General features: G+C 43.9%; 1 protein-coding gene across 1 annotated transcript; it reads left to right on the top strand.

Annotated features, from left to right (window-relative positions):
* The first annotated feature begins 8,224 nt into the window (after window positions 1–8,224).
* amotl2a (angiomotin like 2a) lies at window positions 8,225–15,601 on the top strand. The gene is made up of 11 exons (XM_047587721.1): window positions 8,225–8,462; window positions 9,148–9,935; window positions 10,083–10,227; window positions 10,659–10,803; window positions 10,899–10,991; window positions 12,236–12,531; window positions 12,647–12,828; window positions 12,927–13,028; window positions 13,141–13,301; window positions 13,604–13,783; window positions 13,910–15,601. Exons 2-11 carry the CDS (start codon window positions 9,208–9,210, stop codon window positions 13,984–13,986), a joined length of 2,109 nt encoding a protein of 702 aa, XP_047443677.1. The 5' UTR covers window positions 8,225–8,462; window positions 9,148–9,207; the 3' UTR covers window positions 13,987–15,601.
* The last annotated feature ends 1,232 nt before the right edge of the window (window positions 15,602–16,833 follow it).

Here is a 16,833-nt window from a genome sequence, read left to right as displayed (position 1 = left end):
CAGGGTGGGATTTCCTCATTCTTGACGTTTGACCTATCTTCTCCTGTCTCCCTGTTCCCTTTAACTCCAGTCTACCATCTGGATAGAGGTTATCACCACAAGCCTGTGGCTTCTTTGTGTTTGCTTAGTTGGACCTGTGTTCACCTGGATGTGTGTTAGCACCTTTATCTTAGTGCTGTAGATTCAACTGTCACTAGATTATTGATTTAGTTCATAGTGTTTGTGACAAAAAAGATCATTCTAATTCTTAAAAAGCAAACCAACATTACTTTAAGGAATTTCAGTCATTTTATTGATTTGGTCAAAGCAGTCACTTGCACTCACCAGATGGCAGAACTATAGTAACTACTTTTATTTTTGTTTGTTTTTATTTACAGTTTTCTTAACAAGAATCAGAGTGACATATTCATTTGTAATCATTGACGTGTAACCAGCGTTTTATTGTGTGGTCACGCTTCTTCCTTCCTGTAATCTCACTGCAAGCAAACTATAAACAGGTGTAGTATGTAAGGGCTCCACAGCATAGAGGTTCCATGGTAAGGACCAATAATATGCAGTTTCTCCAGAATGGCATGATGTCATACAAACCAACTCACGATGAATAATAATTCCACATTAAATGACGATTACCTACAAAGCATTTTTCTGTTACTAATGGACCACATGATTACATCTGTCTAGAAGTGAATCCCTACAAATTCATTCCTCTCAGATTATTCATTAGCCATCACTGCATTTTACTTGCATTTACATCGAGCACGTAAGTAAAGTGCGAACCATTATCGACCAAACAATGTAATGTGTATGTTTTTTGTTTATGAATGGAAGATTGGTTTTCCTGTTGTGAAACGTGCACAAAGATGGAACAATAACAATATACATGGGTGTGTTGCCAGTGAAAATAAATGCTTTGTTGGCGTCCAGCTGTCTGTTGCAGTCAATTGTGGATAAAGTTTAGGATATACGCTCTAGTGTTCGCTTGCACGTCAGTCCGGAAACACTTTCTCCAGACACCGCGGGGCAAAGTGGCAGAAATCTGGCCCAGAAATCCAAAGTAACATCCGTAATTTTGGAAAGGAATGTCACATTCCTTTGCAGTTGACTGAGCCCAGTCTTCCAGAGTGCCTCCTATCAGGAAGTGCAGCACAATGGGAGCAAATTGCCAGAAACACAAAGTCAGACATTTGGGCCAGAGGTGGGGGCAGACAGAGGAAACTGTGTCAGCTCTCATACAATAACCTTTGCCGCAATACTTAGATTCAATAACTAATGTGTCCGAGGATGAAACAAGGCCAAATACTCTGGGGATGGACCTAATTTAGATCGACCTCAGAAGCTTTATCTTTATAGCTATTGGCTGACATGGTGAATGACTCAACTATTGTTGAAAGGTCAATGTTAATCCAAGAATAAACAAAGAATCTCTGAATCAAGTCTTATCATGCACACACATCACAGATCTAGAGAAGTATTGCTCTCAATGCCGTGCATTTTTTTTTTCAAAGCATAATAATATTTTATGTGTGTGCAAATAAGACAATGATGTATTTGCCCAAATGTAATGCACTCGAATCGTGTCCCATTGAAACTAATGGCACAAGAACATGCACAATCTCAGCAATAAACATTGCGTAACATCCCGTGTATGACAAATTTCTACATATTTTATTTATAAATAATCTGAATGGCTGTACAACTACAAGAAAATAAGCGGTCTTACAATTTATTTAACAAATCATTAACAGAAAATCCATTAAGTGTTAACAGTTGCAACATAAATACATTTTATCTTTTAGATTAATTGCAATTTTTGACTCTATGACAAATTATCACAGAGCATTTCTTTGGGCCAAAAACATCGTTTCACTGTGCTTATCAACCTTCAGATGTGTAATTTTCCTTATGTTTGCTTTCATGTTATAATTGTGATCATTAGCTCCCCCTCCTCCCAGTTTTAAAGTGGAAATCCTAGTGTTTAACCCTTGTCTACAATCAGGGCTGTGAGCTATTTGGCCTCTCTGGCCACCACCTGCTCTCTGTCTGACGCAGGGCTCTTCTCAGGCTTCGAGCACTGAGGGATCCATCTCCACTCAGTGGCTGATGTGGCAGATTGAGGGCTCTCCACTCATCGTGGCCCAAGGAGACATCTTTATCTGTCCGGGAAGCCACGGGCTTTACCCGGCCATCTGCCTCCGAAGGGGGTGCACCGGGCCCGCATGAATGGGGAGGGGCAGACCGGCTTATATGTATGCACAAGCATGTGCGTAACGTGAGCGCCATTGTTCAGGCTTGTTGTGGCTTTCGTTTGGGATTTTGGCGTGAATTGAGATGACGTGCTTTTGACAGAGGCAGCGACAGCTTGTGGTCGTCTGTAAGTGAACTGCAGCTGACATGACGTTAAATGGCTCTTCCACCTGCTCGTGGCATAATGGGCCCGACAGTCTGGACCAGAGAAAGGGACGATTACACTTGAAAATGTCCTCTCTGTGAGAGAAAGGGGTGCTTGATTTATTTTGTACATATCCAGCGACTTTCTCTATGGGTTTGTGAGCTGCTGACTGTACGCACACGTCTTCTTTCTGTTTTGTACACACTGCATTCCTGTTGCCGGACTCCATATGGTGGGGGGTTGACAGGTGCATCTGTCTCTAAGCTGCAGGGCAGGAGATATGCAGCGCTTTGTTTCCCCCAAACATCTGCCACTGCCTGGAGCCCCATGATATCCCATTAACAAAAAAAAAAAAAATCAATGAATTTCCACAAACCTCCTTTCTCCTTTCCTCCTTATTTTTGGACGTAGCCCACCTTCAGTCGTGTTTAATGTACCAGAAATATATTCAAACCTTAAAAAACAGTTCTGACTCGTCCGTGTCACTTCTTGTTTCCGTTCAGGTGTTATTCATTTATTTACTTTTTCGGGAAACATTAGGCAGCATTGAAACTCACAACTCAAGCATTCAAAAGAATGCTCATGTTGTGTGTTGACACACGGCCTGTGTTGTGAGCCAAACACTAATTTTCCCGAAATGACTAAGTTGAGCTTGACGTCTTCCAAGGGTTTCTGCAACAGCGACGACAAGGAATGTGTGGTCGTCAGCTGTCCTGGGTGATTACACGGCTCAAGTGTCGTATTGGTACTTGCATTATTAATCCTCCATTATAAATAAAACAAATCTTTGTCTACTTGACACTCCTTAAAATGAGAGAAACTCAACCATAACAAAAAAAAAGGATTTGATTCACACATCATTCATTGTGTGAAAGTGACACAGCATTTTACTTGAAAGCTTCCATTGTGTTTAATGCAGGCGAGAAACGGACGTCGGCCTTAACCTGCCTTTGAAGGTAGCTGTCAAGAATCGAAGAGCTTCACAGACAAGGAGGCGAGAACGAAAACGACGGCCGTAGTGTTTTTCTTTAAGGGTGATTAGCTGCTGACCAGTGGCCGTTTCGAGACGGAGCCTGTGGTTACTTGTACGCCCATGACGAGAGTGTTTCAATCATAGGAGACTGGCTAAAACGGATTTGTTTAGGCAAATGAGACAGCAGGATGTTGGTGGAGGTGCAGAGATGACTATCACTCAGCAGTTGCTTTCTGACCCCTGGCTAAAGCAGATGGCCAGGAGCCTCTGGTCGACACCAAACATGTCACACCGGTCACATTCAGTAAACCAACAGACTTTATCTCAACACATACGTGGAATTTAAAGCATCTATAATAACCTTGTAAATGTTTTTTAAATTTTAATCTTATAGTGTACTGTTTCAAAGGTTTCAAACTTACATAATAACTGGACACTTATCATGCAAATGGGCAGGGCGCGCAGTACGTTTTAAAGATTTTATACACACACACAAATCATCAGCAGTTCCTCCATCCACGTTTGTCTTACGCAAACATAGTTGTGTAAGTTTTTAGATTGGTTGAGTTGAAATGTGGCAGATATAATTATGTAGTAGTAATTATGATGTATGCAAAAGTGGAACTGAGGTGAGGCTGTGAGATTAGGTTGATGGATGGGTTAAAAACTGGCTTCATTTTTCTTTTTTTCAACTTGTAAATGTCTATTAACCATGGCCATTCCACTGCTTTGACTGCGTTCATTATTGCATTTATTTAAGCGCTTATTTTTACCCAAATCACAATGTTACTCTTAATCTGACCCATTGTTTTTTGTGCCTAAACTTCCTCCAAATTTCACTTCACAAAATATGTTTTTGTACCTTTTTCAGTGAATCAGGAACCGTGTCCATAGTACTTTGGGATGGAGGGTGTGTCTCCAGTGTACTGTACAATGTAATACATTTAAAGTCTTATTATTAAGTCTTTAGAAGGTGTTGCAATTGACAGATGAACAATCACAGAGCATTTATATTAACTGCTCACAGCAGCATTTGTGTTTGTTTGTTTTTTTAAATTAACTTCATATCTATCAATTGTTTTAAAGACCAATGGATGCAAACAAATGGCTTGAATCCTGATCCACGTATTGTTTTACGCCCTGTCTAATGTCCCGCTTTCATCAGTTTTAACCACATATATCCATAAAGACAGAGTTCCTACAGCAGATAGAAGTGGATGTACTCATAAATGGGTTCGCGCCAGACTTGAAAATGCACAACTTTCTGTAAAGTGTCCTTGGATGACTTGAAAAACATTTCTTATTACTAATAACGCGGAATACCCAATTGTTATATATTGTTAGTGACTGTAGGTATTTACACTTGTCAGTTTGAATCTTGAGTACAGGTTGCATTTTTACAGAATGAGGATTTGAAGTTGAGTGGAGTTTAGTAAACGCCGTTGCAGCAGCAAGCCCACATTGCAATCATGAAAATATGTGCCTTGCCTTATCTGTAAACAGCATCACCCACAGGCGTAGTCCTGTTTGGAATTTCTTGCTGGTTCACTGTCATTTATTGACTTAATGACATTTACTATTTACGAAATCGTGAGGAATGAGTGGTGTGAGAGGTAGCTTTGCGCTAATATGGATACAAGTCAAATGTTTTTCACCTCCAGTTTATTCACAGTGAGAGGAAGCGAATGTTAGACGTCTCTAATGACGTCTGCTCAGACCTGAAATATATCCACTACATTTAGGAGGCATCCTCATTTTGATCTCTGATTTTAGTTCAGGGAATCAAATGTGAACACACATCCAAATTTGAGTGTTCAGCTCACTTTATTTACAAAGCCATAAGTCATTCATTCCTATTGTGAGATAAGAAAAGGTCTGAGGTTATGAATTAGGACAACCATGCAGCAGGGTTATTCATTAGAGAAACCCCCATTAAAAGAAAATGTCAGTGACTGGTGGCCGTCCTCCTGTCTTCCCCACTATAACACCAGACTCGGAGCCTCAGTCAGACCCCATGCACATGGTAATGTGAGGAATGCGGCCATTTCCTCCTTTGCAGGAAAACAAAAGGAGCTGCTCAAGCGCCTAGCTTGTCCCACCTCACATAACAAGGCCGGCGCTCCCAGATCACAGTTTGCATTGTGTTACCCCGGCCAGGCCAGGCCAGGCCATTAACAGGTTCAAATGGCTGATCTTAAATGTCACTCCTGATGGTCATGTGTTTAAAAGTGGGATGCCTGTAATCCCTGATGAAAGATGTTTCTGATGGCAAACTTGTTTAAAATCTGCTGTACGTGTCTTCAGTTATGTGTCAGAGAGAAAAGAAACCATTTTTTTCCCACACAAACTACACTAAACCAGATTGCTTCCTTGCGTGTCTGTTGATATTTGTAATTCAGTGTGACGTTGTGATCTGATTCACTCCATCCAAGTCTTAGTATATACAGTTTCCATCTCATTTGAAGTGCTTTGATAGAGCAGGAAAGTATTTTTGTGTTTCTAGTCTGGAGTGGGATTCGTTAGAACTGTAACTTCCAAGGAATTGAATTAATCCAGTATTTTTTTTTTTTTTTAAACCTGTTGACACTGAGTGTATTTATAAAAATAACAATGACATGTCCAAGGAGGTTAAGCCCTGCTGTTAGTTCAGAGACGCTGTAATAATGATGCTATAGTTTCAGAAACTGATCAAGTCTGCATTGTAATTTACTCTATCAGATTTTTTTTGTAGATGTCTTCAGTCCTTTCAAAGCAGCATCATACAGGTGCCACATATTGCCAGCACATTTTTCTAACCGCTCTGCCGCCTGATAAGCACATGCACAATCGTGCATGTGTTGAAAAGAAAGGTGCCAATAGAGTGGGACACATGGCCATCGCCTAGGATCACAGCCAGCTGTTGACTTGACCCAAAGATATCCCACAACCTTTATCTACTTTCATTTGTGCAACATGGTTAAAACAAGAGCCACGATTTATGATGGTAGCAAGACATCATGAAACAACTGTCTTAGAAATACTATAACTATATATGATGTTGCAGAGATCCATCAAAGAAAAATTAGTGGGCATTAGAGGTGCTGGTAGATCCACCTTTAATTAAACGTAATTTTCTACCTTTGTACAGAGCTGGGTAATATCTGGTTCCTCCTATTTTCAGTCTTTGCGCTAATCCAAGCGACCATTTCCCGGTTATAACTTAATTTTGAATGCCCATATATGAGTCACATAAAATATCAATTTTACGTAGAGCAACACAGCGAGGTGTTATAAACCCGCGCTTATCTAGATGACCCAGCTCAATCGTGAATACAACCCGCTCACTCTTATCAGTCGCGCAGCATTCTTTACCAACTGTTGGACTGAAACTGCCATGCAAATCAGCACGTTTGCCTCCGAGCGTTTGAGGTGAGCTAACCTGCAGCTTTGTCTGCTGACTCCCACCACCTTAACAGGAGGGGACTTGTTCTCCCCCAGCCATCTCCCAACCAGCCCATTAGGATGATGCTTTTCATGCAAAAGAGGCCGCACTCAATAACATCACCACGACCCCAACCCCCGCCGCCAGCTGATGTGCCTCCATCCACATGCATGTAAGTGTGAATGAAGCATATAGCTGGTGCTAATCGTGCAGGGGAGAGCAGCAGATGGCACGGCTGCCCCCGTCATGTCTGCTTTTTTTTGAGGGGGGGAGCGGGGGAACAATGCATCTCTCAGAGCTCTTATTGAAGGAGGGGAAGGGGATTTCGGTCCACGGACAGCTGGCAGGCAGCACGCCTCGCACCCACCCCTCTCCCTACGTGTCCACACACAGACACACACTCTGCAATTAAGTGGCACGGGCCGCGGCTTAAATATTTACCAGGCACATGTAAACAAAAGGTTGCTCAAGAAATAATGATTAATCCACATCTCGGTTATATGACAGTGCCTTGCACCACCGCCTCATTGTGGTGGTGACAATGGAATCTGATATCAAGTTTGTTTATAACTTTTATTATATATATATATATAAAATCCACATCCTTGGGATACTGTCCAGAATGACTTACCACAAATCAAAATGAGATGTGACTCCGACTATGCTTTGATCTTATGATACATATATTCACCCATCAGCTAACCATTTAAGGCATCTGTCAAGCAAAATAAAAAGTCAAAGTGTTCGGTTTTCTGATCTAAACCATATTCAGAATGTTGCCTGCTTATTTATTTCGGGTGAAAAGTATTTGAATACAACATCTGTGAAACTGTTGTAAAGTTTTTTTTTCATGATTTCCTCACATTTAATGAACAACAAATTCAAAAAGTAAAAAAACAAAACAAAAAAAAAACAGTATCTACCACAATTTGTGGTGAGAAATTGGGGATGTGGATCCTTCCTCTTTTCTTTTGTTTCCCTTTATATGATTTATCAGCTGCAGATTCCCAACTCTTTCATCAGCTTTCAGCATGTTTGTAATTTTTACATTCACTATTTTTCTTTCAACACAATTTCCTAATATTCATTCAAGACTTTGGTAGCGATGTAATATCTCCCGCAGTCTCATAATCACTACGCTGCGCCTATAGACGACTCGAAGGGCTTAACTCTTCTTTAACTACAGGATCTGGAGAGACTGAATTCCTAAAACCTCACAAAAACAAAAAACAAAAAAAAAAAAACAACGGACTCTTTTACATGACACAGAAGCGAGCCGAGGTTGCGCTGCTGTTTTGAATCCAAATTTTGGCCCCCCCTTCCTCCTCTCCTCCCTACCTACCACCCTCCTCCTCCTCGGCCTCCTCCTCCTCCGGCTCCTCCTCCACCCCCTCCCCTGTGCTCTGCTTTTGATCCCACAGGGACTCGGAGCCTTTACATTCCAGTCATTCCAGCCGCGGCGAACAATCGGCTCTCAGTTATTTATTAGTGCGCCTCGCAGCTCCAGTGCGCTCAGTCTGCTGCTGCCCGTCGGCGCGAACGCACACAAACACACAGACACACGTACATGGAGGAAACCAGCTCTGGAAACTCGTGGACATTTTTTTTAAAAAAAAACAGCATTGAACTGAGATACTACAAGTCCGCTTTCAGCCTGATGAGACTGTGATAATTTTTTGGTAAGTTTAACATTTTGTTTAACTAGCTTATTCCGAGCCGCTGTGGACCGGGGTATGTGTGGATGTCGGATGACTGCTGAAGCCCCGTTGGCTCTCGGGATGGCGCAGTATTTACAGCTGGGTTTATAGTTTAGTTTTCCGAGTTTGTTGGAAGCGGACCTCCCGGTGGATCACATGTTTATTTTGGTAGGATTATATTTACCGGAGCGGATCCTGAATGCACAGATAAATATATTTAAATTAAGAGCTTGTTGTAGAATGTAATGCAACACTCATGTACGTTAAACTAGTTTAATTAATTAAACAAGCTATGTAGGGAATTTAAATATAATGATTTTAGTGTTCTTTCAGCATAGTTTGGGTAAAACCTCATTTAGATTCGTGTCAGATATGGGGAGTGAGTCTTTGTTGTTTTGTTGTCATATGCAACTGCCAGTATTATACCTGAATGGAGAAAGTTATGTGTCACAGTATGCGGGCATTAAAACTGGATCTGTTGTGACATCACTGTTATGGGTATTTCCAGTAACGGCTCATGCACTTACAGCAAAGGGCATTGTGCAACAGAAGAGGTGTCAATTCTAGCAGCCAAGGAGGCCGGTGTTAGTCGTGGCTCGTACTTGAAATACAACCAACAGATGTTGTGCCATCCTGAGTCTGACCTTGATCACTGTTCTCCCTTCAGATCTGTGAGTTGTGAAGTCTACACACTGCCGCATCAATATTTTATTTTTCACTGACTGAAATGAGAACTGCTGAGGGCTCCTCTGGAACGGTGCTACACCGTCTCATTCAAGAGCAGCTGCGCTACGGAAACCTGACGGACACCCGCACGCTTCTGGCGATCCAGCAGCAGGCCCTGCGCGGAGGCAGCAGCGGAGGGGGCACGGGCAGTCCTCGCTCCTCGCTGGAGAGCCTGACCCAGGAGGAAACCCACTACATCCAGATGTCGACGCGGCAGGAGCCCCAGGGCCAGGAGCACCAGGGAGAGTGCCTGCACTCCGAGAGCCCCGTGTGCCACCTGTACCAGCTCCACGGAGAGGAGCTGCCGACCTATGAAGAGGCCAAAGCCCACTCCCAGTACCTGATCTCTCGCAAGGGTCAGGCGGAGCAGGACGGCCACAGCATGGACATAATGGGAAGTCAAAACGAGGGACAGTGGGACCTGAAGAGAGAGCATGCTCGCTCTCTGAGTGAGAGGCTCATGCAGCTTTCTCTGGAGAGGAATGGACACAGAGAAACTCTCGCCATGAGCTCTTCGTACAGCTATCCACAGCTGTATCATAATAATAATTATGCCACAAATGCCATGGCATCGGAAAGACAAGGGCCCCAAAGGTGCGTGGACCAGCGCGGGCCACCTCCAGACTACCCTTTCTGTGCCAGGCTTCCTGAGTACATGCTCAGCCACTCGCAGGAGCATGTGCAGTACCACAGAGAGCCTCCTCCCCCCTTCTTCTCTCAGAACCACAGGTAAACCTCACACTCAAACGTGCGTTTAGGATTTACTTTGAGCGTGGAACACTTCCAAAAGTAACGGCTCCAATAAATGCCTGCTTTCGGCGCTTCTTGTGGTTTTCAGCAGCGTGGTAATGAATTATTCATATCTCCCCTCCGCAGGTATGTGTCTGCTCAGTCCCAGGTGGCTCACAACACAGCAGCCTCCGGCAATAACTCAGCACAGAGTGACGTGTTGATTCGGGAGAACGAGCGACTCAGGAAGGAGCTGGAAGTGTACGCAGAGAAGGCCGCCAGGCTGCAAAAGGTGAGCGAGGGACGCAATGAATGAAACGGTTGGCTCATAGAGGGGTGTGGAAAACAATCATTTCTTGCTGGCACATGTCAAGGCGATAAGCCGTCTGGTGGCTAATATCTCGTATACACAGCGGTGAGATCCGCGTGATTGGTTCATTTGAGGGAGGAGGTGTTTCTCACTATTTCTGGAATGCCAATGGCACGTCCCATCCCCTTGGTCTTTCAAAACATTTCGGCATATCCCCATGTTAGGACATAAATGTTTTGACACCTGGTGCCCACAAGTGCTCACTGAGGAATGTTCATTCCCATATGCAATTATGAGTAGAGTTAAAAAGCCATTTGACTCGCTGATACCAACATCTGCAACCACAGTCAAGGCAAATATAAATGTGGGCTCCTCTCGCAGAGGCTGATCTTCTTCTCACGTTTTCCTCCCAGTTGGAGATTGAGATTCAGAGGATATCTGAGGCTTACGAGACCCTGATGAAAGGTTCAGCCAAACGGGAAACCCTGGAGAAGACGATGAGGAACAAGCTAGAGGCAGAGATTAAGAGGCTGCACGACTTCAACAGGGACCTGAGAGGTATGTATCCACTGATCTGTCTAAAAAGCACAACTGTTTTCTTTTAATTATTGCCATGTGTAACCTCTATGTTTTGCCTGTTGCCTTCTGTCCAGAACAACTCGACACAGCCACCAAACACAGAGCGGCCAAGGAAGCCGAGTCCACAGACCAGAAGCAGCGTGTCTTTGTGAAGCTCCTGGAGCAAAGTGAGTGAATCTCTGCACCGGCCTTCCTTTACACACTCCCTCACACCGTGGTTCATGACAGATTTAAGACGATCTGCTTCTTTGTGAAGCACTTAACAATGGCAGGAACATAGTTGAGCAGGGATTGGTTTCCTCCTTTCGTGATGCGGGGCTACATCTCGGGACACATTGTTAAGAGTCGCTCTTGGTCCTTAGACGGCAGACATTTTTAATAGCTGCAGTAAATGCGGCCTGGATTCCTTGAATATCTTTTAGATGTTTCAGGCTGTTCCGCCATTAGGAATGCCACCCCTCCCACTCTTCTGCTAAGTTTTGCATCACTGCGGACTTCCCTCCTCAAGGAGAACTAATAAGTCTGGCACTACTGGTCATCCCGACCCAACTCAGACTGACCCCTGGCTAGCTCCTTCTCCTTGTTTGGACATTTCTTTACTCAGTGGCTTGATGGTTATTGCTGAGTTGTGAATATTTCTTTTTTTCCTTTTTAGTTCTATACAGAAATTAATGAATCCGTTTTTCAATTTCCTTTAATTCAGCGGTAGCTGGAATGGCAGTTATCGTACTTCCGTAGTTTCCATAGACATGTGATTGAAATGTTATCTCGAGGCAACAGAATAAAACCCACAAGTGAGAAATCAATAGCGGGATGTGGACTGTAGTTTATATATTTTTCGCTACAAGAACCTCTTGAGATATATTTTGAGCTGCTTGTTTACTTCACGTCCTTAGAAGCATTCCAGAGCTTTTGCCAGTACAAAGCTATGCCTGTGTGCGTAAGTGGATAAGAGGAAGTCTGCATTCCCTCCGCAGGCATGCACTCATGTTGTGTAATCAGCCCCCTTTTTAAAGTGGCACACCGGATAGACTGGCTCTCCCTTCTAGAAGGGGCTCATTAAAACGAGGGTGAGCTTTTAATTAGAGAACGAGAAATATTTCATGGTGTCTTAATATTGATTGAGAGTTTTACAAGAACCTCAAAAGCTTCGCCGTTGCACCACAGGCCTCGATAGCTGCACGAAAACGAACCTCCCTCGTTGGGTCACATTCCGTTCAAAATGCGACTCCTCGCCTGGTTGCTTGTGAAGTCACTTGACTGACCCGAGGAACGACCGCTGGAGAGTCGCCGTAGCCTTCCTCTGACCTCTTAGAAGACGCTGTTATTCTAAGTGGATGTTAACTTCCAGAAACATGTGACTCCACCTTGCTCCGGTTAACCTCTTGTCTCTGTCCTTTCTGCATCTCAGATGAGGAGCAGCAGCGGGAGCGGGAATGTCTCGAGAGGCAGATTCAACATCTGCAAGCGTCTGGGGACGAATGCCAGCGGAGACGGGAGCTGCTGGAGCAGGCTCTGGGCTCGGCTCAAACCCGCAACCGGCAGCTGGAGGAAGAGCTGCAGAGGAAGAGGGCCTACGTGAAGAAAGTGGAGAGGCTGCAGAGCGCACTGGCTCAGCTGCAGGCGGCCTGCGAGAAGAGGGAAACGCTGGAGCTGCGGCTGCGCATTCGACTGGAGCAGGAACTAAAAAGTCTCAGGGCGCAGCAGGTGAGGAGATCGTTCAATATGATCACATCTGTACGATGGATGTGTGTAAAGACACAAGTCTGCTTGACATACCTGGTGCATCTCACAGGTAGTTAACTGTTGTTTCTCATCTCAGACCCAGAACCAGACAGTTGACCCCTCGGCTTCAGAACTGAGCTCGTCCATGTTGCTGAGGGAGAAAGAGGAGCGCATTCTGGCCCTGGAGGCAGACATCACCAAGTGGGAGCAAAAGTACCTGGAGGAGAGCACCATGAGGCAGTTTGCAATGGATGCGGCCGCCACCGCTGCAGCACAGAGGTATGAGGAACACTGTACCAATGTTACAAAGAGTTCACAATAAACGGAGTCAAGTTAAAGGGTGAAGTATGTTAACAGCTCTTTCTTTTATTTTTTAGAGATACAACCATCATCAACCATTCGCCACGGCATTCACCGAACAGCAGTTTTAATGAGGACCTGCCTCTGTCGAATCAAAGACATCAGGAGATGGAGAACAGGTACTCATCTCTCTGCGTCTCTGTTCTGTCTAGCTCCCTCTGTGTTTTCATTTGTTTTGTTTCAGGGCGTTCTGAATTCATGATGTATATGATTTTTGTTCTTTGTGCTTAGGATCCGTGCCCTTCATGCTCAGCTCCTGGAGAAGGATGCTGTGATTAAAGTACTCCAGCAGCGCTCCAGATTGGAGCAGGGCAAGTTGGAGAAACAGGGACTTCGTCCGGCCAGATCTGTCCCGTCCATCAACACAGTAACCAGCAGCATGGACAGTAAAGGTGAGTTTTTGCCCCCTAGCAGGCTGAGGAATCTCGCATCGTTAATGTCACATGTTATCACAACTGTCAGACTGAATGTACTGACGCCAGACAGAATGTACACGTCCCAAAAAACCCGGGGAGTAGAAGACAGCCCTTTGGTGTTACTCAAATAGGCCTCATGTTTTTAAACTGGAATGCATATCATCTCGCACTCAAGAATAGCCCGATCCAGAATAGTCATGGGAAAAATTCGGCAGGGCAGATGTTCGTGAGTGTAAGTGGATAATTAAACAGTGTCCTCTCTTTGTCTGCATTTGTAGCAAAGAGCCTCTCAGATGACCAGACAGCTGCTGCTGTTCTGCAGCCCCAGACCTTCATCGTGGCCAAGGCCCCGAGCCGAGACTGCAGCACCCAAAGTGACGAGGCCCCACGGGAGCCTGAGGTCACAGCAGAGCCCAGCAAGCTAAAGACGCCTGAGGTCACCTCAGCAGCTATTGCTGGTGGGTTCATTGTTTTGTGAAGCACTGCGTCCGTGTGCAGCTTTGCTAATAGGAAGCATCACAGACGTACTCACGTTAGCCTACCAACAAGATTTTTCTAATCCACTCGTTTTGTCTCGACTGCAGACGTCTCTGAGGATCCGGCGGCACGACTGAAGAGCATCAACGGCTCAGACGCAGAGGCGGTCGAAATCCTCATCTGAGCTCTCAGTGCAGCTCATGTGACGGCGACGGCCAGAGACACAGAATCTAATGACTGAGGCGTTAAAGGCCTTCCTTCGACGTGCAGGTGGACTCCAGAGTGTGGCACGGTGTGTTGAAGAGAGCTGAGCTTTCCTTCCACTGTTTCTGCACAATTCACAGATGGACAGTTGGAGTTCTTCGTGGTACCTGGACAGTATTCTGCATCATGATGTGAACTGGGCTGCTGACTGTGCATATTTTGTGCATATTTTTTTGTTTTTTAGTTATGTTTTGTATTTATATTTGTAAATGCTGCTCATATTGTGATGTGAGTTTCCTGTTTGAGTGGTGAGGAACATTCGTCTTGGTGTGTTCTACTATTTAAGGTATATACGAGTCACTCAATTTCCTGCATTATCTATGCGGCTAGTCTCTCTTTAGTTTGGTGTATGTTGAATCTTTCGGTAGCATCACCTGTTTCCATGCCCTCTAAAAGTAGTGAGAATATTTATAAATTTACAGTTTTCACGCGTCGCGTTAGAAGGTTGTTCGGTTTGACATGACTACTCACACCTAAATTAACAGTTGCTCCCCTCTTTACATTCGGGGGCTCTGCTCACAGCTCAGCAGAGGATTTGGAAACTTCCCCTGAATGCAGAGGCTACAGAATGCCTGCTCATTTCTGTCTTAAAAAAGCCTGCGAGGATTGACAGCGTTTCACTGGGGTCTAATTTTCCAGATCCCGGGTTAATGTTTGGGGCCTCACATGGCGGCCGGCCAGCATTTCGCTCCGCTCCGATGACATGCTGGAGCTAATCTTCTCACATTCCTCACTGGGGGAATGCTCCCGTTAAAGAAAAAGGCTATCTAAAGTCTGACCCCTCGCCCTTGTTAAAATGGCACTCATTCTCCACATGATTCCTTTTCTGGGACTGGTTATTTCTTCTGAGCACTGGTGGCTGGTTCCGCCACGAGCACGGAAACGGTCAACTATTATTGGCCCGCATTTGCCGCTCCACTCGTCGTCCCCATTACTGCGTTATATTCGGCCGTTTTCTCCATTGCTCAAGTATCTCACATTTCTCGGCTGACTATATGCTTAACCATGGAATTTTCTATTTATTACTCCCTGCGTAATGCAGGATCACTGAACACTGCTGAATGTAGACTCCCGTTTTCAAGGAATGTGTTTTGTATTTAACTGGAATGTCCCGACAATTCTGATTTATTCTGCCCTTTAGGCGGCAAATCAGGGGGTTTCTGATGATGCTAACATGCTGTCTTCCAGTTTCGAAATATTAGCACTGTTGTTGACAACGCTGTCAGCGGCGGTATTCTGTAGAAACGGCGTGTGACACCTTACATGTAAGTGATATTACCCCTCAAGCTTGTTCATCAAATGTATCATCACAGTGCATTTGCTGGTCAGTGCAGTGTGTTAGTTTGAGTTACTTATTTTGGAATGTGTTTACATGAATGGCTATTTGAAGTGAGAGAAGTTAATATATATATATATATTTTTTTTTTCATTTCTGTATATGTAATTGTTTTGTTTCCTGATGCCAAAGATGTACTCTGCCTTTAAGTTATAAGTGACGACAAATACAAAAGGTTTCGTTATGGTTCCTTGCTTGAGCTGGTTGACCCAATTTAATGTTGCTGTGAACTTTTGTAAAGGATACATTTGTATGTATGCCTTAACATTTCACGTAATAGATTAAAATTCTTAATATATGTGATATATGAAAAAAAATGTCTTGTGTTTTGTACTTCTATTAGAGTAAATGCTTTGGATATGCAGTGCCAACAAAGTGCATCCTTTCACACGACATCAGGTCTTAGTGCAGCTTGTCAAGTATAAGATAGATACCAAACATTCACTTTTCATTTATTTAATACTCCTACTAAGATATGGTTCGATTAGTCCGACAGGTATCAGGTAATGTCGCAAAGGCGTTCAAGAAAGGCAGTTTGCCATGTAGAGTTTTGAGAAGACTACTCATCTGCGTAGCTTCCTCAGCTCTAAGGGACTGGTGGGGTTTAAATAGGAAACTCTGTGGGTTTCCTATTTAACATCCTTCCTCAGTGATCAGATCCAGCTTTAAGTTGACAAGCGTGTTTCCAGATGCATCTAGGGCCAGCAGTTGAATGTTATTGTAGGCTGTGTCTCTAATGGGCAATAACAGAAGCACAAACTGTTTGATGTGTGTACATCCTGACGTGGCGACATCATACGAGCTGTGGGACATAGTGAGCAGTAAAGTTTCTCTCGCTCACAGAAAGGAAACGTCTTTAGTCATCATCTAGGTTACTGAGTTATTTCCACCCTGACATTAGTTATTTTAGAAACTACAACTTTAAACGCAGAATTGTCCGCACACGGTGTAATCTCACTGCTGCGCTGTTTGCTGCAGCGAAAGAAACATTTCTGGTAATAAAGGTGAATAAAAACTCCACATGGTTAATTTGGACATAAACGCTACTTCGGGCCACATAACACGACCCGTATATATTATATTTTAAGGTTTACGATGACTGCACTTGGCTGCAAGGAATAAAAAGTTCACGAAATTCAAATTACAGAAGTAAATACTGGACGCACATCACATCACCAGTGACACAACTATGAATAAATGACAACGCTGCTTTGTGTCTGCTGGAGGTGTGAAGAAGCACCGTACGCTTGAGAAGAATTGAAGCCTAGTGAAAGCCAATGTAAATGATTGAGAAACTGAAACATTTCCCTGTTAATAACTGAAAGTGATTTGATCATATCAAACCAAACCTACTGGTTTTAAGAGCGCATATATAGTGAAGACACATGACCTTAGAACCATTGTGACTGCACTTGTGAAAAATGTTATTGG

Source organism: Mugil cephalus, chromosome 6 (genome assembly GCF_022458985.1).
Source record: "Mugil cephalus isolate CIBA_MC_2020 chromosome 6, CIBA_Mcephalus_1.1, whole genome shotgun sequence".
NCBI lineage: Eukaryota > Metazoa > Chordata > Actinopteri > Mugiliformes > Mugilidae > Mugil > Mugil cephalus.
This window is presented reverse-complemented; position numbering and strand designations above follow the sequence as displayed.